General features: G+C 44.1%; 1 protein-coding gene and 1 long non-coding RNA gene across 5 annotated transcripts; one reads left to right on the top strand and one right to left on the bottom strand.

Moving 5' to 3' along the window:
• Positions 1–724: 724 nt before the first annotated feature.
• Positions 725–17,279, bottom strand: LOC113023649 (axin-2-like). 4 transcript variants are annotated; one of them, XM_026169872.2, is made up of 11 exons: positions 17,140–17,279; positions 14,798–15,741; positions 12,125–12,265; positions 9,347–9,449; positions 7,389–7,529; positions 6,363–6,784; positions 6,128–6,277; positions 5,808–6,041; positions 5,568–5,672; positions 5,062–5,187; positions 725–2,539 (listed from the first exon to the last, which is right to left on the bottom strand). In XM_026169872.2, exons 2-11 carry the CDS (start codon positions 15,628–15,630, stop codon positions 2,413–2,415), a joined length of 2,382 nt encoding a protein of 793 aa, XP_026025657.1. In that variant the 5' UTR covers positions 15,631–15,741; positions 17,140–17,279; the 3' UTR covers positions 725–2,412. The 4 variants fall into 4 exon arrangements, with proteins under 4 accessions (XP_026025657.1, XP_026025658.1, XP_026025656.1 ...); XM_026169873.2 differs by lacking the exon at positions 17,140–17,279 and adding an exon at positions 16,819–16,958; XM_026169871.2 differs by lacking the exon at positions 17,140–17,279 and adding an exon at positions 16,611–16,815.
• Positions 17,280–18,310: 1,031 nt separating this feature from the next.
• Positions 18,311–23,334, top strand: LOC145429367 (uncharacterized). The gene is made up of 2 exons (XR_013909596.1): positions 18,311–18,649; positions 22,954–23,334. It is a non-coding gene; the product is annotated as an uncharacterized LOC145429367 (long non-coding RNA).
• Positions 23,335–23,676: the final 342 nt, after the last annotated feature.

The following is a 23,676-nucleotide window of genomic DNA, read 5'->3' as shown; positions in this document are numbered from 1 at the left end:
TTACTGCCTGGTTTCTGTGAAGGGGTCTCTGGGGTAGAAATGGTAAACTATACGATAATTTAAAAGTGTGAAGGTGCCGAGTTACTCAGTTTTGAGTTTTTCAATGAGCACAGCTTCAAGAAGCCCGGTGTCTAAGCTATGTAAATATGGCCATTTTCATCTCTTTGAGAGATTGCTAAATGTCAATGGGAACGCCTATTACATGTTCTTTGACCTGCCAGCTTTCAGGTACAAAGGCCATGTGAGAATAGAGCAGGTAACTGACTTCTTATCGAACGACAAGGCCCGCAACGTGCTGCCTCCTGCACGTTTTACTTAGGCAGCACACACTGAGAAAAAAACACCAGCAAAACAAAAAAACCACAGAGTATTTCTAGTAGTATACTTGACTAGAAATAGTATAGTCCGCATCAGAAGCAGACGCTCTCCTGCTGTGCGCTACACGTGAGAAAGAGCAACTTGGACAATGTCCCGACCTAATTCCCTTCACACTGTCCGAGGTTCATGTGTAAAAACAGCCCCTGTTTATGCATTACCACATGTCCCAGACCGACTGTAGCACTGTAATTTTCTTTAAGTGGACAAAACACTCCAGTCAACTTGTATCATGTCTAAATAACTGTCTGAAAAATATGGCTACGCTGTGAAAATAAGTCATTTTCACAGCGCAGCAATAAAAATAAGTTATTCTGAGTCAGGAAAGAAGCAGTTCCAAGCACATCAGTTTTCATTTGAAAAATATAAAACTTTAATAAAGGCTACATCTCTCAATAATTACAATAATTATAGGTCCATGTAAATCTTTAAATGAAACTCTTTATATAATGTATAATTTACAGTTTAGATAGAATGAACCAAAACAAAAAAAAAGGCTGTGGTGTAAAAACAAAACACCAAAACATGATTACAGGATATTAAAAGCATAAAAATATCTTTTCAACATAAAACCCTTCTGAAAACCAAGGGATATATATTAAAACCCTGAAACAGGGTAGCACATGGTATGGCATCCATGTAGGCACAGGTGCTGTACTCATAAAACACCAGCGATCGTGTGTTTGTACGTGTTTTGTTTGTGTATGTGTGCATCACATGTGTCGGTATCCATACTTCAGAATGCATAATTACAATGTATACAGGAGCTCTGCTATATACGGTGTTATTGTAACAACATTCAAAAGATATCGGAGCCATAATTCTTCAACGTTCACTTTTTTTTGTCTTTTTTTTGTCTTTTTTGACACGCTAGCTGAACTCCTCAAAGAAGTCGTTCTCGGTGACCCAAACTGGTTCTCGTTAGCACAAGTCATTTTGGTGTGGGGGCTGTAAACACTGCCATTATTAGGTGGTGCAACTTGTGCTCCGGGTCTCGTCTCTGTGTGTAATCTACAACGGTTTCTACCCCCCATCCCTGTGCAATGCCTGGTTTACAAACAAAGGCACAACAAAAAAGATTGAACTTTGTCGATCGAGACAAAGCGAAAAGGAGGGGGAGGGAGGGAGGCCGAGAGGACGAGGGAGAGGAAATGCTAGTGTGAAAAACTTGCTTATTATAAACTATCAGCAGCATATAAGACTGGGATTGACCATTAAAAGAGTGGAGGGAGTGCGCCTCGGACAAGACCACCGCTAAGAGACGTGGCTACAAGGCTATAAGAAGTGCTAGGCTAGCGTCACGTCCTCTGTGTAACTTAGAACACTAAACTATATCACCACAGTATTCTCCCAATATTCAAAGCAGCTTACCCATTGGCTGTAAAAAAAGGGAGGGCGAGGAACACAGGTTTAAGAAGACTCGGGGGAGGGGACAACAGGGGGAAGGTCATTTTCAATAAATACTTAATAAAAACTTTCAACTCATGACAAAAAGCATCTATATATATAATACATGTATATATACATATATGCATGTATGTATATGCACACGTATGGACGTTTTTGTAACGATGTTGGAGTGTAATGTTAAGAGCAGGTCGGTGGCGCTGCGCATTCACCTCCTGCAAGTCCATCAGTCTGTCACACATCACAAGACAACAGTCATCTACATCTTCAGTGGTTATATTCAAGAAGAGGCGGGGTCTCGCGCCCGCCACTGGCCTCCGGTCATCGTCGTCATCCTTGGATTGGTCTGTCATTCCCTTGTGTTTCTAAGGCTGATTGGCTGAGAAAGTCGGGGAGGGGCAGCGCCTCCTCTGTGTTCGGCATACTTCATTGGCTCGTCTTCCTTCAATCGCTCCTCTTGTGCTGGATATATTAACTCTGTTTAGCTTAATATTAAGAAAAAGAAACAAACAAAGAAACCAAAAAAAAAGGAGTCCAGAGTGTTCTTGTAAATTACAGTCTCTTGCTCAAGTGATTTAGCTTTTGGTTGGGTGGGGGGAAGGGCATTAGTTGGTTGGCACAAAGTGGCCTTTAGTCCATCCTCTCCACCTTGCCCAGGACCTTGCCCTCATACATGGGCAACACAGTGGCATCCTCCCACACCTCCTCGAACACTGCACCGCACTCAAACTCATCACTCGCCTTCTTGAAGTAGTACCTGAGAAGGGAAAAACAAAAAAGAGAGGTTTGTGATTAGAAAACGTGGAGCGTAGGTGAGAACTCAAACAAAACCTGACAGAGTGGCAGCAGGATGCATCTGATGTATTTCATCGCGTTTTAAAGCGCTTTGAGGCACCTACACGACTACTTACATATACACGCTCGCGCACAACTCCCTTTAGTCCAAATCAAACACAGACACACACACTCTGAGAGCCAGAAATGGATCCTGCTCAAAACAACTTAGTCATAGCCTTCAATGCCATCCCTGCTCACTTCAAAGGTAGAGCCTGACTCCACATCACACCGCTGCGCAAACAGAGTTGAACCCTCCGTTTACACACTCCCTGTGATAATTCAAGCTGCTAGAAAAAGCCTGTTTGTGTGCGTGTTCATCTATGTGTGCTCATCCACTTGTTCATCCTGACTGCTAGCCATTCTGCAAATGCCTTTCTGTCCTGTAAGGCCTTATTAAAGTTGAAGGGTTAATTAGACGCTGTCTTAAGCCCCCCCCCCCTAGCCTCTCTCTCTCTCTTTTTCTCTCTTCTTCAGTGCCTTTCCTCCCTCTCTGTGTCTCCATGGCTTATAATTGGGCTGGCTGTCAAATGAAGGGCATTTCTGTCACACAGGTTGACATTTCAGGTGCCCGAGAGTCTGCTTGTGACTGCAAGACTGCGCTCTGCTGTCTGCACGTAAACACACACGTACTATGTTTCCCTGTTACGCACATGCACACACACTTCGGGCAGCTTTCCGATCACCAGCCGAGAACAGAGGAAAAAAGAGGCAACAGGAAGGGAAGAAAGCAGGGGGAAGCAGAGCAGAGGCCTTCCCTGGCTCGGTGAGTGGGTGTGATGGGTTGGATGCGTGCCGAGACTGAGGGGCTTTACCCTAGAAGGGGGAGGGACAGTGGCGACTGCTCAGACGGGCTCCTGGAGGTCAAGGGGTCACCTAGCTAACCCACTCTTCTTCTTCTCTCAAGCAGAGATAACTCACAGGGTATAGCTTGGTTCCAGTGACTGTGAAGTCTCCTGGAGCTCCTAATGATTTCTCCTCTCTACTTTAAACCCAGCAAAAGATCAGCAGGAGGGGATATAATGATAAGCTTTGTAATGGAAAAATGCCTCATTTTGCCCATGTGTGCCTGTGTTCAGAATATAAAAAAGGAGAAAAAAGGGGGAAACGGCTCACTGTTTTATGAGCTCAGCTTAGAGTCATTCAAACAACACATGTACAGAGGGGCGTACAAAAATGTACACATGCAGCCCTACTTTCCATGTTGATTGTTACACACAAATAAAAGAGAGAGGGGCCCGCTTTATCACAGCTGCAAAACTTAAAACTGTACTACAGCGTGCAGAGGTGCGACAGCAGCGATAGTTTTCTTTAATCATCTGACATTTATGCACACGTTTCCTCTGTTGATTTAACTTTCTGGTTTAATTCATTGTTTCATTCCTAGCTCTCGAAGCGTGTTACCCTTTTTAAAAATTATTAATAGAAGAAAACGCTACATTTTCACTCACAAATAGTTCAAAGTCATCACTTTGTTGCAGAGAGTGAGACAGAGAGACACAGGAGTCTTTCCATTGGAACATGTTTTATGTGGCAGGATTTTTCTCTCTTCACAACATCTGGCACCAATATCGTCTGGCAGAGCTGCGGCGTACTGTTCTCAGCTGTACTGCTGCCATGTCCAAATTAACCAACTCCACACATTCTGCTGCCATTGAAGCCAGACGCTTCATCCCCACCTCCCCCCCTTTTCACTCGCTCGCTGAAGAGTTATGGGATAGCAGGGGTGCAACGACTTGTGTTTTGCAGGCCTTTTTCTTCTTCTGTCTTGCCTAACAAGCAGATGTGACTAAAACCTGATGTTGATGTCACGGGCATGCAAGGCTACATTTGTTTTCAGAGGCACTGGAACAACTTTTTTGATAAATTAAGGTTGAACTTCCTGGACTGTGGAACCCCTGATTCAGAATTTTCTTTAAAACTGTCTATTACTTTTGAAACTACCTTAAGTCTTCACTATGTGAAGGAATTTCCCCTCATCATTTCAAACAGGAGGTATTTCTCCTGCATTAACTGTCATTAGAAGAAGAAGGTGCCTCCAGCATTTGATTCTAATGCCTGATGCAATAGTGTGGAGGAGGAATTTGAGGGCCTTGCAATGGTCTTTGTGCACAAAATAAAATGGCCCAGGCTTCAAAGCCATATTTATTAAGGCTGCCTAAGCATGGAAATCAGTACCAGATGTGAGAAAAAAAATTGCTGCAGAATATCCCCTCTGCTCCCCTCCCCGATTTTTGTAAGCTTCGAATACAGCGGATCAGCCCAGTTTCTTTTCAACTATCAGGCTCCAGTATTTCACACTCCCACTTAGCAGACAAGCACATAAAAGCACAATAACAAATGCCCATCCAAACACAGATGACTAGCCCTGTCGTGACGCTAAACACATCCGAGCATGTATCTGCAAGTGTGATCTGTGCGCACTTTCCAGTGGCGCATGCTTACCGGTAGTTGCCTTTCTTGCTAAGCTGTTCCTTGAAGTGGCCCAGGGTGAGGCAGTGGGTCTTCATCATGCTGCGATAAGGAATTTCCTCTCCACAGAAAAAGTAGGTGACCACCAGCTCCTTAGACCTGAACATGCAAAATCAAAATTGTAAGATTTAAAACTTGGTTGTTTTCAGTTGGCTTTAAAAATCCACCACATTCACTGACATATATATGAAGGGGGCTGATTATTTTGAAGAACCAGGGGCTATTGGGCAATGTGGGAGAGAGGTAGAATGTCACATCTAATCCTATTTTTCTTTAAGAAAGGAGTTCAAAGACAAAGCAAAGCTGACTCTCTAAGAAGAGAGGAGAATGAAAATCTGAGGGTGAAAACTCATAAATGACAGAATTACAAAATAAGTGAGTAATGGTGTTTGGAAAACTAGAAAGTAATTGTGAAAGTAATAAAGACTGAGCTTTAGAAACAAAGGATTTAGCAAAAGTACAAATAAAAGAGCTCTTACTCGTCTGCTTGGACTCCAGGGCTGGCTAAAGAGTTGCTTCCCGTGGGGAAGACAGCTGCCGGGTGGTTCCTGTCTCTCTGAAGGTTGCTGGCTCCAGTTGAATGTCTGTGAAAATCACAAGATTAATGACAAATCAATATTCTTCGTATAAATACAAAGAAAAGAAACTGGACTTCATTTATAGAGTGTTGTGTTGTAGCAAATCAAGTGCACAACTGTTTTGTCTACAAGGTTTCCTACCTTTGTTTTGGTGGCTTGGAAACCTCTTCTAGTCTGCGACAGGCTTCTTCTAGCTGTGCCAGGGTGTTGGGAGGGGGTAGGGGTGGCATTGCTGGGTCCTGAATGAAAGGGTGGCCTGGGTGATGGCCACGGAGGTGAGCCCCGTTGCCAATGCCACCACCACCCCAAGATGAGGAGGTTCGACCAGGCAGGGTCTTGGAGTCGAGCGGGTTGGACTTCTTCAGGCCTTGAGTGCTGTTAAAACAAATAAAGGGTCAGCCTCTTGAGCTGAGAACTCAGTGCACTTTTCTAAAGATCATTTCGTGCAAACAGACACTTACCTGTGTGGCTTGTGCTTTCCCTGCCTCTCACTCTCTAGGATCCACTGCCAAACATTCTGAGAGCGGTCGGTGGCAACTAGAGGAAGGCGTGGTGAAGACACGCCCTCATCAGAGGCCTTCACTGGCCGTTTGGACAAAGTGCTGCAGCGACTGGAGGAAGAAGGCAAATTAGCATCAGAGGAAGAGCAGCTCATCACAGGAAACATTTAAGGGACAGCTTATAAGTAAAACTCACGCAGGTGTGAAGTCGGAGTAATTGGCGCCCCCTTGAGGGCAGAGGCACTGCACACGCTGAGCCGCCTCGGCCTCGATTTGCTCCTTGGTCTTTGGCCCAGCGTGGTGATGGTGAATGTAGTGGTGGTGGATGTGCTTTGTAGACTGCCTGCCTGTCATCAGCACCTTAGAAGCCCCAGGATAAGCACCAAAGAAGGGCCCGTGGCCAGATGACACCACAGCACCAGTCCGGTCTGGCGAGCGTGAGCGTGGAGAGTGGCGAACCACTCCTGGTGACTGGCAGCCAGGTGTCTTGAGGACACGTGAAAGGTGCTCGTCTAGGATAGCTTGAGGATCTTCCTCACACTGGCTCGCAGACGGGAGCAGGGGGTGTTGGAGGGAGGTGCTGCTTATAAGGTCATTGCCCTCCTCCCTTTCCTCTTCCTGGACAATGAAAAGAGAATTTTTTACAATTTAAAGCAATTGACAAAACATTCATACAGTCACATGTGGGAAATGCAGCCAGCAGAGAAATTCATGTCTCAGCTTACACCAACTTATATCTATCGTTCTCTGAAGTCAGGGAGAGCAAACGCCTGGATAACTTGATTTGAGTTTCCTTTTTGCCGTACTGTTATCTTCGCTAACAGGCTTTGGGTGCGCTTCATCTATAATGCAGAGTGTGCCTGTGCTGCACAAAGAGACTGGCACTACACATATTCAGCAAACGTGCCACTGGAGAGTAACTAAGTACTAACTATTTGAAGGAACTTCAAGTGTGTCTAGAAACATAAGTTTGAAAGTTCCTCCAGATGAAATGGGGGAGGACATGGAGGAAAAGCGAAGTAGCAACTAAACCAAGACAGACTTTAAATCCCTTGGTCTGTACCCCGTTCTTCAACATGCTCAAACTGGAGTAAAGGCTTTTGTAGTGCAGCACAGAACCACTGCCTGAGCTAACTTGGATACAAGATACAATTTCCAAATAGCAGTAAGTGGAAGTAAGTGGAAGTGTCACGACTTAGAACATTTTTGAGAGCATCCATACCTCCTGGATCTGCTGCAGCCTCTCCTCCAGTGAGCTCATAGTCTCCTGCTCTCGCTTTAGCTTCTCCAGCCGGGCGATGAGTTGGGCAGCGAAGGCCGAGGGCTCAACGGGGGTCATCTCTTTAGGCAGCCGGTGTGTCCTCTGCAGGGTACACAAGACAGAGAAGAGGACACTTTAGAGTGTGTGCTAGTGTAACGACTTAGTGTTTCTGATGGATGCAATATGGTGCATTAATCCACTGCCCTTGCCCTAATCCTATCTTGTTCCAAAAATCCTGCTACTATTCCAAAGGCCTAATCCACATGCCCTTGCCCTCGAGCTAACCTGAACCTTCTCCGCTGCCCATCCCTCCCTAGATCTTCTCATGCCCAGTGCCCTTGGCAGTGCCAGGCTGCTGGGTGAGGGGGAGAGAAGGGGGTAGCAATGGCGGGTTAGCAGTTGGTCTCGCTCGGAGGGGAGGCCCCCTGCCTGCACCCTCTGTAGCCCGACCAAGCCATCAGCTAGGCAGCCTCTGAAGTCAGCACACTTCAAAGGGCCCTTGTCAAACATCAAACGCACACTAGGGGTGGGAGGGACATGCAGCTTTAAATCTCCGAATAAAAGCCAGATATCGACAGAGAAGCGAGAGCGAGGAGAGAGGGGAAGAAAAGGGAGAGGGGACAAAATTAACAGTGAGAAAAAAGAAGAGGATTGAGACGTACATTCGTGAAGTGGCAATGGTGGCAGAGAGAGAGAGAGGGAGAGCGCGAGACAGAGAAGGAGGGAAAAGAGGGAGGGAGAGGATAGAGGAGTCAAATACTGGGAAGATCTGAGGGGAAGTAGTAATTTATTTCCCGGCTGCATGCAGGGCAGCTCAGAGGTACTCTAGTCACATTATCCTCCTTTTTCTTTAACTATATGCGCCGGCTTCTCTCTCCCTTTCTTACTTTTTTGTTATTTGGCACACTGGCTTTCTTGATTTTGACTCTTTTTTTGTTGTTCCTCTCATCTCTTTGTAAACACGATGAAGGGAAGAAGAAGAAAGGCAAGCGGAGCTGCTGGCAAAGGAGCGCCAGCCCTGCACGGGGCCCCCGCTGCCTGGGGCTGGTGCATCATGGGAGACAGAGCCATCTCCAAATCAGGAGGGAGACATTAAAGGAGTGCAAGTGGGAAAGGAAAAGAGAGAGACTGAGAGAGAAAAAAGACAGAGAGGAAGAGAGAAAAGTGCGTGTGTGTGCGTGTGTGTGTGTGTGGGGGCGGGGGGGGCATTACTGTCAAATGCATGCACACACACACGCACACACACACACACACACACACACACGCACACACACACACAAACACACACCTGTGTTTGGATATGAAGACAAAAGAATTGAATATTTATTTTCTTGCCTCTGCTAACCTGTGTCAATCTGTTTTGACCCAGTTCCTTAAACCTTTTCACAACTTCAGAAGGTCAAAAAAAATATATCTTGAATTCATCAGCGCACACAACCTGACCCAAATACTGATGGGACAAGATGGGAATACAGCAAAACTGGAACTGAATAGTGATGTGTCTCCTATTCATGTGCTGGAATTTAAATCGTAGTTTCAATAGCCGTACAGTTATTACTATTCCAGAAAACATACAACACTATCAGCTTTGTGACCTACAGTGACAGAGACGTGACAGCATTTACATTAACAGCCCCAGAGAAGTGACTCTAGATGTGGGAAGAAGGGGGATTTGAAACAGCAGAAGAAGAAGCAAAGTAATAGGCAAACCCTGCCGCCTTTAATGTGAAACTAGCGAGGGAACGAAATATAGTATTCTGTCACAACGCGAGCTCTGAAAATAAATACATAAATAAAGTGCAACTCCTTGAGGGGATTAGGACCCAGTTGTCTGTCAGTTGTGTAAAAGTTTGAGTTCACCAGATTACAAAAAAAGAAACACTAAGACAGGAAGCGAAACTTAAGGAAGTAGGACTTACTGGAAAGTGGGGTAGCGTAACCTGGCCATTGATCTTGACGCTGCGGTGCATCTCTCGCTGAAGCTGCTTCTTGGTACCCAGCTTGTAAGGAGGGATTCCATCTCTGTAACACAAAAAGACGGCATACATTTACATTTAACTAATAAAAGACAATGAAGAACACACAAAATATCCTTATTTAGAAGTCGCTGACTACAATCATCCACCCGGTTTTGGATAGTTTGCCGATACTCATCACACATGTCACGCTACCTCTACATTAACCACTGGTGCATTAGCACTATTAGCCCGTCTTTGCGGAGGAGGGCCATTTGGCAGCAGCTCATCATGGAAGTTACTGACACCACCCAGAAATCACTCACTGGGCAAAGTACTGCTAAATCAAAAGGCCAGAGATCCCTTGAAGCCAAGACAAATAAAAAAACACATAACAAAACACACCAGGACAATGGCAGGGATATGCAAAACATCTCACTGTAGGCTTCAAAAGAAGAGCCCCACTGATAAGATTACATTGGCTCGTGTCAGCCCTGACTGTGGTTATTCAAAAAGCAAAACAATTATCACCAAACTGAGCAACTTGTTAAGAGTCAGAAAGTACAACAGACTAAAGCAGCCTAGCAAAAACTGTGATATATTAACATGAAAATAAAGATAGAGCCAGGAATGCTAGAAGTCTCGGGACAATTAGGCATTTATTCTGGGAATCTCATTCTCCGTTTTTCATTCTGTCTGCTTTTCCAGTCAGTTGCCACTTAAGCTGGGCCAATTATCTTGGCCGTTTTGGCTGCTCAGAAGTGCCTGACCTAGCCCAAACGCTACTTTTTCTGCTGCCTCTTTGAAATCTCACACTCATGCACATATGCACCCGCTGCCATCTTCGTTTGGCAAGCGCTCTGCTGTGAGCCTCTGATCTCAGCAACATCAAAAGGCTGGTTTGTAAGATAAGGTAATGTTTGAAGTTGGTGCTGCAGCATTCCCCAGCGTCCAAGTAAATCCATAAATAAGATATAAGCAAAAAGAGAAGAAAAAAATCCCCCTCCCACCCCATCTTCCACCCCCTTCCAAATCCTTCTCTTCTTGTTCTTTATCTGGGAAATGAGATTCAAATTTGCAGTGTCTTTTAACCACTATAAAAGGACACACAATCAAATTGTTCCCTCGAATGAGAGCCGGAGAGAGACAAGAGCTCAGGACAAGAACCAGAAAGATCTCTATGTCAAAGACTTTGTAAAGAACTGTTAAAAGGAGATGACTTTGACACATATCCTTGTTCAACAATTAGACATTTTTTGCATTTCTGTGCAAGATTTTCAGTGTGACATTGTCAAGAAGAGTCAGACAGTGAAGCCAGGCTGCCGATATCACCTGTGTTCCAGCGAACTTCTTGTAAGAGGGGCCTGCTTCCAAAATCAATGCTTCACAAACTGCACCCTTGAGACTACAAGCCATCATCCCTCAAGGCGCAGGAAGAAACACAGGAAACTCTTCAAAAGTAAAACTCAACAGCCCAGAGGAACTCGTGAGCTAACAAGAACCCCCAAATTAGAGGCAAAACATCCCAAACAAAGCTCGCCAACTTCCCCCTCGCTAACTATGTTTTTAACAATCCAAACTGTCCCCACCCCAGCGAACCATGTGATGGCTGAGCGCTTTGTCCAGGTTGGAGAAGAGAAAACATACTCTTTCATGGTTTCATGGGCCCTTACTTTATGGGGATCTCCTATTCAGTTGTGCAAGTCATTTTCAAAGCAGCCAGCCACCCTCTTATCCCGCTAAGCTCCCCTCACCTAACAATAGGCTGAAAGCGATTCAGTTAAGCCCTTTATACTCCGTGCACTTTATTTTCTCACTCCCTTGCACTTCGAGCCTCACCACTCCTGCTATTGGCTCTGGAGAGTGGAGGAGAGAAGCTGTGAAGCGCTGGGAGGTGATTTTTTTTCAGGGGTGTCCCTGCCTGGCCGTGAGGGGCGGGGGGGTTCCTTATGTCTTGTCCCAAGGTCTAGAAATGAGTAACCCCTGTGAAAGCCTCGCAGACACATGATCTCAGCACGCCACAGAGGCCAGTGGCAGGAAACCGACCCACCATGTGAGTAAGCCTTCTTTCATTTGGTGCCAACATTTTTCAATGAGTTTGTCTTGAGGCCCGAATGGCCATTTCCCTCCCCCCTCTCCTTCAGCTCTTCAAAGGGAAAAAGCGATTAGATAATATAAAAAAACAAGTCTGTTGTGGCAGAAGGGTGGGTGGGATGGATACATATCAACTTTGAGGAAAATGAGGCAACACCCCCACCCACATCAAGACGTTCTCATTTTTTTCCTCTCCTCTCTACAGCCTGTAACACATCAGAATAAACTTCAAAAGGTCTTCAGACATAATGACTTTCCCAGAGTTATCTCCCTGGAGGCCACAGCAACAACTGCACATTAATAGAATTACCTGGAGTCAATCATAGAGGATAATTGAAATAAATTACAGACCATTATTTTGCAACAGTGCAGTCCCCTGGCCCCAAGAAAAGCTGATTCTGTTGAAGTACAAGGCCAAATATTTTTCTTCACACCCCTACACTTTTTCCTGGAAAGTTGATGACTGAAATCTGGACCAGGCACGTTCAGATACTGGTGGAAATAAGAAAATTCCCAGACCTTTGGCCACTGTGAGTTGAAAGGAAATGAGCTTTTTGAAGCTGCTACATCTCCAGAGCCAGCTGGGTTTCAAATGAAACTGAACGGGTTTTGATTCCAATTTTTTTTTTTTTTTATGCAAACACTTACACACTGCTGTCTGTCATCGACATGGAATCATCTGTTGTGGCATCGCTGGAGATCTCGCTGTCATTGGCACTGGTGGCAGGGGCAAAAATGTAGCCAGAGTTCACAAAGTACGGGCTGGCGGGGTCTCCTCGACGGTGGGACCTGTGAATCATCCGGGAAAACATTTGCCTAGAGTTATTGTGATGTCTCTAGATATCAAATCAATACAGTTAAAAGAGGTGACACCCCTGGGGTATGGGGGTTGTGTTTATTTGCTGTTTCCTGCTGTTGTTTGTTATATCATAGTTATAAAAATGATTTGCGTCTGCTTGGACTTTGTCTTGCCGTCTTTCTCTGCAGATATCTCTGAGTCACTTTACTGAGAGTTTGGGGCCTGAGGAATGTGACAACAGTGCAATAGATGGAGCTGTAAGTCCTCTTTTTCTTGCCTCGTCTAGTATCACTCTCTCTTTCATGTTTTGCCTCCCTAAAATACAAGCATTCAGTTTTGGGGGGTGGTTATGGTTGGAGTGGGTGAAATGAGCAGCCGTGCTGTGTGTGAATGAACACCAGCGTTTCCCTTCTTTCTCTCTCCTCTGCTATCCCTCTACTCTTTCGCCATACTCCTGCTCTTTTCCACTTTGAAACTCCACTCTTGTTCCTTGGAGTGTTTTCTCCTCCATACCCTCCCTCTTTTATCTCTCTCTTTCTCTCTCTCGCTATCATCCAGTCTGGGGCCCCTCCTCTACCAACTCTCCCCTGCTTTCCTTTCTAAAGTCTCTCTCTTTCTCTGTCTTTTTACTCTCTCCTGCTGTGTTGCATTCCTGTTCCACTAGTGAAGGGGGTGGACAAGGAAGAAAGAGGGAAGAAGAGGGAGGGGGAACGAGCTTTAGAGGGGGAGTGAGAAGGAGAGAGGGAAAGGGGGAAGGAGGGCCCCTTTCTTTATGAGAATGCCTTCTGCCGGCAGTGCTGAGGAGAACCCCAGCATGACTAAAGCCGTAGGCCCCAAGCACAACCCTGACCTTTGGAAGGTCCACGCAAAGAGTCAGGTATTTAGCACAGCTGGCTCCTCACCCCCCCCCCCCCCCTCTTTCTCCATCTCTTTTCTTTCTTTCATGATCCCCCCCTTCCTGTATTCCCCCCTTTCCCTCGTCTTGTCTCTCCATGTCTCCCTCCAAAGCATGCTTAGTCTCTGTCAGACAGATTTTTCTGTTAAAAGAGGTGAGATAAAAGTGCTGGGCAGAAAAGAAAGAGGAAGGAAAACACTGACACACACAATCTATGGCAGAGTGGGATTGGTGGTTGAAGCTGCGGAACTGAGCTGAGGATGTTTTTGTTGTTGTGTTTCTGTATCACTTTGGAGTTTAGTGTTGGAGGTTTCTCAAAAAGAAGGGGAAAAAAGAATCTGTGCAGTGGCAAAATTAGTTCCACATGTTTGAGATGGAAATTGGTTGACCTAAAGGGATGGTGAGGGGCAGGCAGGGGGAAAGGGGGAGAGTGTGGGTGACGGAAGGGAGAAAGGGGCTCTCTCTCCCCCCTGCTTTTCTTTTAGTGAAAAACAAGAATGCAGGGGATCACACCAGGAGAGCAGGATATGCCCACATGTCAACAAAACCCGTGCTTATTGGTTCCTAACCCAACACGGTCACTTCCAAGCAAATGAGCAACTGTGCTAAGATGTTATCTGACATCTGCTCACATGAAGGCTAAAACCCTCGAGGGAGTCCTTAGGTAGACTTATTGCACTCAATCAATTATTTTTGTACACTGTTATTAAAAAAGTTGGGCTTGAGACAATTTTTATCTCAGCTCATTAAATGTTTAGATAACTTGACAGGAAAAGTATGGATTATCTATAAATTGCACTTTTCCTACCAAACCACAAGACATTGTCAAACCTCTAAGTAATAATTGCCTCCAGATGTGAGGACAAAGTAGTTGAGTGGAAAAAATAAGTACCCTTTGATGGAGGTTCATGCATAAAATCCACTTTTTGAAAATGTTCCTGGCTTGAAAAGATTTCAGCTGTTGGACAATGTGTGGGACGAGCTCTTAAGATAAAAGCACAAATACTTTGCACAAACAGTTCTTTCATCTCTGACCAAGAGAACAATATCTCCGCTTGGCATAAGACTGACTGCACAGTTCTTTTAACTCTCTATTACCATTTCTATGTATAAATGAGATTTTGTGGCAGTATACACCAGCTCTATGGGTTATGGAGCAGAACAAAGAAGGAAAAAAAAGCTGAAAAACTTTACAATAGCACATCATACTGTTTAATGTAGCTGTAACAGTCATGAGGTTTGGTGTCTAAATTCATTCCTGAACCGGAGGAAGGGTTTCAAAGCACAGGAAACTTGAGCAAGCCAGCAGAGGGCTGCCTGCAAGACACCATTTACTTAAAAGGAAGGCTCAGATGCATTGATGTTTTGTACCCACCCCGCCCCTCCACCCCTCCAACCCCTTGACTAACTGCAAGGCAGGAGGGCACAAATATACAGGCATGTTCCTCTGAGACCCTTTGATCAAGTTCCTTTACCTCTCTCGCAGGCATTTGTGAAATACCTGCCACATATTCAGTGTAGTTTAACTAATGAGGGATCATGACCACAGTAAGCAATGCTCAATAAAGCAACAAGCACTGAGAAGTAATTACACAGGCATGCACTTCTAGGTGGGCGCTGCTCTTACCTGCAACTGTTTTCCAGCACTTCAGCTGCTGTCCGGATGGTAGCGGTAGCCCTCAGGTTTTTGGCAGACAGTCCGACCACAGACCCTAACGTTTTTGCCTTCAGGTCGTTACAACTCCATTCCTCTTCTTCCATGAGAGGAGGAAGGTATCCGCACATCAGCTTGAGACTGCCAAGACCGCCGTGGTTCATGTATGCCGCGTTCTCGCAGCCGGTGCGCACGTATTCGAGGTATATGTCAGAGGTCAAAAACATCTGGTATGCATTCTCTTCCATGTTGGACTGAATTTCCGTCTGTGCTTGGTCAAACATGGACGAGTCTATTTGTTGTTTCTTAATACTATCCCTTATGAAGGCCTTGGTGGCCGGTTTCAGTTGCTTGGCGACAATGCTGTTGTTCTCGATGTACCGCTTGAAAATAACTTTGGCAACTCGCAGCGTTTTGGTATCCTTTAAGTCCATTTGCCTGAAGCCGTTGCAGGCGAACCAAAAGTCCAAAGTGTCCACGCAATTCTCCCGCTCCAAAAAGGTCTTAAAGAGGTGAGCGCCGTCTTGGTCGCCCAGGAGAAAATGCAGCGACTTTGTCCACCGGACTAGAGGCGAGTCCGGGGACGCGCTGCCCTCTGGCTCCCCGAGTCCATCCTCGTTCCTCCGCGGTGTGGAGCCGGGAGGAGCGGAGGCGGCGGGGATATCTTTAACCTTGCTCTGGGCTCTCATTTTGGCAGATCTGCTGGGGTTGTAGCATGACGCCTCTCCCTCCTCCCCCGGTACCGGAGGACGAGGAGCATCTTCTCGGAAGCTACTGCTGATGTGCTCCGTAAGCGCCCTGCTCATGGCTCCAGCTCTGGTTGCCGTGTGAGAGTGCCGTCGTGCCTCCACTGAGCTCCAGCCTAATCCTCCTCACTCTCTAAAAGCAGCAGGGGAGCTTCTCAGCTCCTCTTCACTCTGAAACACAAAGTATTGATCTAATCAAAGCCAGATCCTGCTGAACTTCAAAGAAAGACATCAAGTAAACAGTCCCTTTCAAAAAAACCTCGCCGGGTTCACAGAGAAAGGAAATATGAAAGGCTTTCTTCGTTTCATTTATCTATTTATAATCTAAATGAGAGATCAACTGCAGCCTACATTCTCAACGTGCATTGATCTGCCACATCAAAACACATTTTACAAGAATAATCATCTCACACAGCCACACTCTTCACCAAACCGTATTCTCACAACTGTGGCTTACACGTGTTTTCCTAACGAGTCCATGTCACAGGCTTCAACTCCAATTTATTCCCAATCTGTTTCGGACGACCGTACTGTACCCCTTGCCTGCATCACGCACACTCGCACTCACTTCCACACTTGTCCTCACTATCCCAGAAATGAACAGCCAAACTGCACCTGATCTGCACCACAATGACCTTAAAACGCTGTAATGTGCGAGAGGTAAAAAGCCCCGCGGGAGAATCCGGTCGCCCATGCGTAAGTGGAAGCGATCAGTCGCCTAAATATCTAGAAGGTTATTACAGCACATTAATAAAGCCACAGAACCGGTAACGTGTTTAAACTACCAACACGAAAAGAAACACTTAATATTAGGAGGGGGAAAAACAAAATAAAAAAACTGATCCCGTGCCAGAGATTTTAATCGGAGCCTGAGCGTAAAAATGCAGACTACTAAAGCACTGTCACCATAAATGACAAACTTCTAAAAGGCTGTTGCAAGTGCTACACAATCATTTACAGTCTTAACAACCAGTGTATACACCACGGTGAAACCGACACTAAAATCCAATGGATGAATTAACGAGCGTAAAATAACATACCATCGCAGACAGATCCAAACACAGTGAAACCCGTTAAAAAGTTAAACTGTTACTCCATTTTTTAGTTGAGACGAATACACTCCAAAAACTCCCCGAACAGTAATCCAGCACAATAGAGATAAAACGTCGTGCTATTTCAAGTCATGCCACATGTGTCCGCAAAACAAGCGCCGTAGTTTAATGTACCCTGTCCCATTCAACAACTGACCTCAGAGTAGGCAGGCTCAGTCCCTATGTAGATCACTGGGGGTGTCAAAATCTGGAGGTTGAGGGGAGGGGGGCTCCGACTGACGAATGCATCCCACTTTTTCTCCCCAGTCAGAAGACGCACCATCCGACAAATATTCGGTTTTTATCTGGGCTACACATTCATACGCGCGCGCGCACACATAAGCTTCTTATCTATCTCACCGTATTTCTCGCCCACAAACAAGAAACATAGCCCGCATTTCTCAACTTCAAAGCTCAGCAGCAGCACATCAAAGCGGCCAAGAGAGGGGGCCTGTGGAACAGCTTTCCTACAACTTACCATCCATGTACCCGAGTAGCCTCTTCGATTAGAAAACGTGAAAGTAAAGTAGTCCCAACAACAGGCTGCGCATATATACAACCAGCCCCGGCTCTGCTCCTTGTACCGTCACATCGGACAGTTTTTTTTACCCTTAAATGCGAATAAAGGAGAAGAGCTTTTTTCTCTCTACTTTTCTCCCCAGGTAGTGTTTCAAGAAATCATGGCAGGCGGTAGAAATCCTCCGGGCTGTTTCTACACCAACTGGGCTAAAGGTTTAACTGTGGACTTCAAAGTAATGAACCGCTGGCCTGGTCCCGGAAGATACATAAAAACCCAGCGCTCCGGCTTCGCAATATTCAACAAAATAAAAAAAATAAAAGCGAGTAGGAAGACGGATAGTTAAGTGGGATTGTCTGATAATTTTATCGTGTATTTTGTTCTGCTGCTCTTAATCAGCAGACTTTAGCGTTTCGACGTTTATTAAGGTTTATTAAACTTTTCTAGACGGGGACGGGATTTAGTTGTGTGCCAGGACCTTATCAAAGACAAGCAATCTCGAGCCAACTCCCCGAGGCTTTGGAGCTTGAAGTAAGTGATCTGCCGCGCCAATGGCGTTACTCTCACAGTCTGTCTGTTACTACACAAAGTTTCAACAGAAACACAAAGCAAACAAAAGCGATACTTTTGTTGTATGTGGCTCCTTGGAGTGACAGCAGTAGCAGAAGCCATTATAATGAATACTTTTCTGTGCATACTGCTGCAGCCTTTATGTATCACCTGTTGTACAGCAGGATATTTCTTAATTATTCCACCAGTTTGTGGCACTATTATTGTTAAGAGAATTTTTATTTTAGTTAAATCATTAAAGTATAATCAAGTAGAAACAAGTATGCCTTATAATCAAGTGTTTATATATTTTCACACGGTAAAGCTTACTGTTGAAAAGAACACAATGTATTCCTTGCTTAAGTGTGTGAGATGTTTGACAAAGACAGGATATACATGCATTCTTTACTTCAGTGTCTGCGATGTCAGATAAGCATGAATACTGCTGTGTCGTTGTTTTTCAGTTTGTGTGCAGAAGTTAGATAGCTAAGACAATGCCTGAGCTCTCCCCTCTTCAGTTGAAAGAGGAAGTACTATGTAACCCATTTTGCCTTATAAATAAAGCGAGTAAACGGTGCTCGGTGTGTTAGTCTGCTCAGAGACTCTCACCCGTGCGCACGTCTTTGAAACTCTGAGTCGGTCTGCCAGTGTCTCATTTCTCTCTTACTGTGCTTTTACAAATGTCAACCCCTTGACATTTAATTGGTCCTTCGTAGCCGGAGAACTGACTGTTATTTTTAACGTCTAGTTTTCCATAGACGGTCTCCATCGGATCCTGACGTCGTGACGCCTGCGCTGGAAGAAATCTGATCAGTAAAACGAAAAACCCGGACACGTGAATTCGATCTCCGGTCAGCGTTCGGCCTTCACGACTCCAGGACCCGATGAGCACCGGATCCAAAAACGCAGCGCCACAGTAGAGGTGAATATGACACGCATTCCACCAAGCGCTAAAATACGTTGATATTGAGATTTTCCTTTAAGTAGTGTGTAAACCTAGGTACGCCGACAGATCTCAGTGTCCATGCGGGACTAGGAAGACGACAGGCAAGAGCGAAATTCTAGAAAAATCGCTATTAAAAGTTCCGGTCGCTCTGGGAGTGGCTGTAACGGAACAGGTTTCCGGTCACTCAAGAAGAGTGGCTGAAGGTGAAGGTGTTACACAAATAAATAGGCCTACGGAAAATCTCAATAAAAATCATAGAAACGCGCTTTGTTTGTGAGGAGTGAGTTGTTTTTACGACCCAATACGCGGTCAAACCACTTCTCAAACTGTTTTCCTGTGTACACTCACGTATTGGTAAAGGTGGAAAAAAGGGTTGTGCTTCATCACGTAAAATTGATAACCGCTCTCTCAATTAGTGGGAGAGTAGAAGGCTGTTATCGAAAACCCATTCTCACTTTTTCATGCCAAAGAAGGTGTCACAGTTCTGACGTAATTAGTTCAAAATGGGTAACTCTAAAACTAAAGTAAAATTAACAGCAGACGAAGAGTGGTTAGAAAAAACTGTTCAAATGCAGGAATAGTCAGTGCAAAAAGGTGGAGAAATCCACATAAAATATATTGTCCAGCTTGGCAAGGCAAATGCACCCCTGATTCAATAAATGCTTTAAAAACCGCTTTGCAAAAAGAGTTATATGTGGAAAAAAGTCAAAAGCCAAACCAGCAGTTGTAATATATGTGAAAGGTGTGCCGTTAAAAATGTTTTGAGACACAGGAGCTTGTAGAACTGTCTTAACTGTAGAAGTCCCAAATGTAACATTCTCAAAAAACACTATAATTGTGAAATCAGCCTCAGGACATGTGACAAAACAGCATCTAACCGATCCCCTTTTTATGTCACATAGAGATAGTGGCCGTGGCTGCAAAAATCAGTGCATTTATGACCCATCATGCCCAGATTGTATGAAATAAATAAAAGGAAATCATTCATATGAAGACCTTTTCTATAAAAAAGAGAGATGCATAAGGTAGATTAAGGCTGTGTCATTGTTCAGCCAAGGAAAGTGTGTGAAAAGATAAATGTTTCCATCCTGGAGGGTGAGTGAGACTGCAGCTCACTCACGGTCCCTGATGGATACAAAATAAAATATAATAATCTGAAGGTTGGATCTGAGATGAGGCAAACAGAAGACCAGTCTAAAAGTAGGCACAAACCTGTTAAGAGAAAAAAGCAAATCTTGTACAGATTGGATGAACTATAAATTATCTGTTTGCCGAGTAAGATGATCCTAACTATTAAATTGGCTCAGTAATAATATAGTGATATACACTAATAAAATATTGTAATACACTATTGTTATTATATAGAGAGAAAAAGATGATAATAATTAATAAAAATATAATATTAATATTGACAAGAAGTATCTTAGCCAGTATGATGTGAGATGGACAATTGTTATGAAGAAGTCTGCATCAAGCTTAAAGGTTTGCTCAAACTCAGTATAATGACATATGAGATGAAGAAAATAAAAGCAATATCTAAACCAATTAGGTGCATAGAGGCACTTAACCTGCTTGAAAACCTGTCATTTATCCTAGATAAATATTACTGAGATACAGAGCACATCTATAATAACAACTAATAAGCCAAACCCTGTAGATAATAACTAAACCTACAGGATTATGAAGCTGAATTAAATGTGTGGACACCGCTAAGTTGATAAGCATGTTACACATTTTCTTTTATTTTTATTGGTTCTTTTTTTAGAGCAGAGGCTGCATGCTGTTAAAAGCAAACACATACAGCTGTCTGTGAGCTCAGTTTCCCCTCACACTTCTGCTTTGTTTCTGGCAGCATTTTTCTTTGTCTCTTTGTATCCTGACTCATGTACGTTTTTGTTTTGTTTGATTATTTTGTTAGTTTGGAAACAAATTTGTGCCAATACTTGTGGATTATGGTGACACATAGTGATTAGACATATGATTTACAAATGCCCAGTTTTAGAACTGTGAGCTATGAACAATGCAAAGTTTAGGAAATAATATATATACAAAACAAAAAACTTCAAAGTTTGAAATATGTAAGATGTGTGAATTCTTTGAAAAACTAGAAGGTATCTAAAATTGCCTCAAGTGAAAATGAAATTCTCTAATGACACTCTGATAGTTAGGTCAGCATAAGGGCCAGAAGGCCTGTGAAACCACAATATCCTTTGAGTGCAGAAGCAAAGGAAAGAATTAGGCCAGTAATTGCAGACATGCAGAAAGCAGGTATTCTCGTGAAAACTAATAAAGCCACGTGTAATACACCACTAGCAGTAAAAAAGACAAAGTACAATGGACTCCAGAAGCAGAAAAAGCTTTCGTTGATTTGAAAATAGCACTGCAGACATGTACCGTCTTAGCATTACCAGACTATGGAAAACCTTTCGTTCTCCATGTTGATGGTGCAGGAGGGTATATGAAAGCAGTCTTAACTCAAGCTTTTGGAGAAAAACAACGTCCATTAGCTTTCTACTCATGCAAACTTGACTCTGTAGCTGCTGGATTACCTACCTGTGTTCAGGCATGCGCAGCAGCAGCAGAGGCAGTTAAAAAAGGTGCAGACATTGTTCTAGGACATAAATTGATCATCAAAGTCCCACATGCAGTGACCTCTATTTTGCTCCAAGCGAACCTCTCTTTCCTCACGCATGCAAGACAACTTTCTTATGTGGGGATTCTACTTACACAATCACACATAAAAATAGAGAAGTGTGGCCAGCTAAACCCAAGTACACTTTTGCCGACTTCTCTGGACGGAGAACAACACTGTTGCATTCAAAAATTAGAGGAAGATACAAAACCTCGCACTGATATATACAGCTCCCCCCAGAGCAGTTTCAGTAATGTTTTTGTGGACGGCTCAGCGTCAAAAGACATTCACGGTAGAAATTGTGTGGGTTATGCGGTCACAACTGTTGATAAAGTGATAGAAGCAAAAGCTCTCAGCTCCTCAAACTCTGCTCAAAGCGCAGAACTAACCGCAGTCATCAGAGCATGTACTTTATATAAGGGTCAAAGTGTTAATGTTTACACAGACAGTCAATATGTCTATTCAGCAGTTCATCATTTCGCTAAAATATGGCATAACAGAGGAATGACAACTTCCTCAGGCAACACAGTTCAACATGCAAACCTTCTAAAAAAGCTATTAGAAGTAATAACGTTGCCAAAAGAATTAGCACTATGCAAATGTGCAGCTCATCAAAAGGATGACACAGAAATTACGAGAGGAAATAACTTTGCTGACAAAGCAGCAAAAGCAGCTGCAGAAAAACAAATTGATGTTTTAACAACAGAAACCATAGATCTAATACCTTTAGAAATACTAGCAGATGCACAGAAAACAGCATCGCTGAGTGAACAAAAATCTTGGGTGAAAGATGGAGCAGAATTAAAAGACAACCTCATGATGTGTAATGGCAAACCAGTGCTTCCAAAATCTTTGCATAGAACTGCTGCTTTAGTGACACATGGGAAAACTCATGTGTCATCAGGAGGGATGATTAATATTCTTAATAAACAATTCTATACAAAAAATTTTGAAAGTTCAGCACAAGAGTTTATCAGAACATGTATGATTTGCCAAAGACACAACGCACAGGGAAATCTACGTCCAAAGCGAGGGCATTTCCCTATACCACCGCATCCATTTCACACTGTCCACATGGATTTCATAGAATTAAATGAATCACAATCCTCCAAATATGCACTTGTGATAATTGATGTATTTTCCAAGTGGCCAGAAATATACCCAGTGAAAAAAGCAGATGCAATATCAGTAGCAAAATGTCTATGTAATCATTTTATTCCAACGTACGGTATTCCATCTCTGATAAGATCAGACAATGGCACACATTTTGTAAATGAAGTAATAAGTAAAGTTTCTGAAGCTTTAGGCTTCAGCATAAAACATCACTGTTCTTATCATCCACAAAGTGCAGGATTAGTCGAGAGAACTAACGGCACAATTAAACAAAGGTTGAGGAAATGTATGGAAGAGACTAAAAAACCTTGGCCTGAATGTCTAAGCTTGGTTAAATTATGGATGAGAATAACTCAAGGAACAGGTGGTCTAACGCCATTTGAAATCGTACATGGCAGACATTTTCCACTCCCCATAATGAGTGAGCCAATTAATAAATCTATTGCAGAAACAACAATGGCAGAATGGATGACAAAACTATTTGAGAATAAAGAAGTGAGATTAAGCAATCAACTGCCGAGTGACTTTTCTTCAGTTTCTTGCAGGTTGAACCCCGGTGATTGGATTCTGATTAAAGTCCTCCAGCGGAAAAACTGGAGTGCTCCAAAGTGGGAAGGTCCCTTCCAGGTGCTACTTACCACACCCACAGCGTGTAAGATAGCCGAACGAGTTTCGTGGATTCATCAATCCCACGTGAAGAAAGTGTTTGCACCACAATAAGACGCCGGTTCCCCTGACTCTTACGTGAACCCCTGCTGGAGGACAGGGCTGAACGGGTTTCCCGCCCTGTGCTTCCTCGGCAGTGCTACTCACGTGGGAGCTCGGGTGTGCCTGGTCGCCCTGAAGATCAGACTGACCTATCCCACCGAAGAGCAGAACCAATAATAACACCAGGGACGCCTGAATAAAATCTCAACAAGATGACTGAGGAAAACAACCTGATAAATCCAGAAGAAGAACCAGCTTCAGAATCAATGCTAGCACCAGTTCCAGCCCCAAAGCTGTTGTGCTTGGGCGCTTGTGACATCAAACGAAAACTACTCATGTGCTACATATTCTGTCTAATGGCTATCCTCCTGATGACGACACTCTTTTGGTTGATGCCCAGTGGAACCCACAAGACAGTACCAATTATTCTCCGACCTAAGAGGTGGACCCACAACAACTCGCACCTGAAGGAGATAGACAAAGAACACAACCACCCGTGGCTGAACAATGCATGGTACCGGTATGTCCATGACAGAGTGCACAGAGAAGA

Source organism: Astatotilapia calliptera, chromosome 6, assembly GCF_964374335.1.
Source record: "Astatotilapia calliptera chromosome 6, fAstCal68.1, whole genome shotgun sequence".
In the NCBI taxonomy this organism is placed as follows: Eukaryota; Metazoa; Chordata; class Actinopteri; order Cichliformes; family Cichlidae; genus Astatotilapia; species Astatotilapia calliptera.
This window is presented reverse-complemented; position numbering and strand designations above follow the sequence as displayed.

Coding starts and splice junctions, on each gene's coding strand:
- LOC113023649 (XM_026169872.2), bottom strand. CDS start 15,630: ATGAGCAGGGCGCTTACGGAGCACATCAGCAGTAGCTTCCGAGAAGAT. Junction 9,450..12,124: donor TCGATGACAGACAGCAGTGT/GTAAGTGTTTGC, acceptor TTTGTGTTACAG/AGATGGAATCCCTCCTTACA. Junction 6,785..7,388: donor GGCTGCAGCAGATCCAGGAG/GTATGGATGCTC, acceptor TTCATTGTCCAG/GAAGAGGAAAGGGAGGAGGG.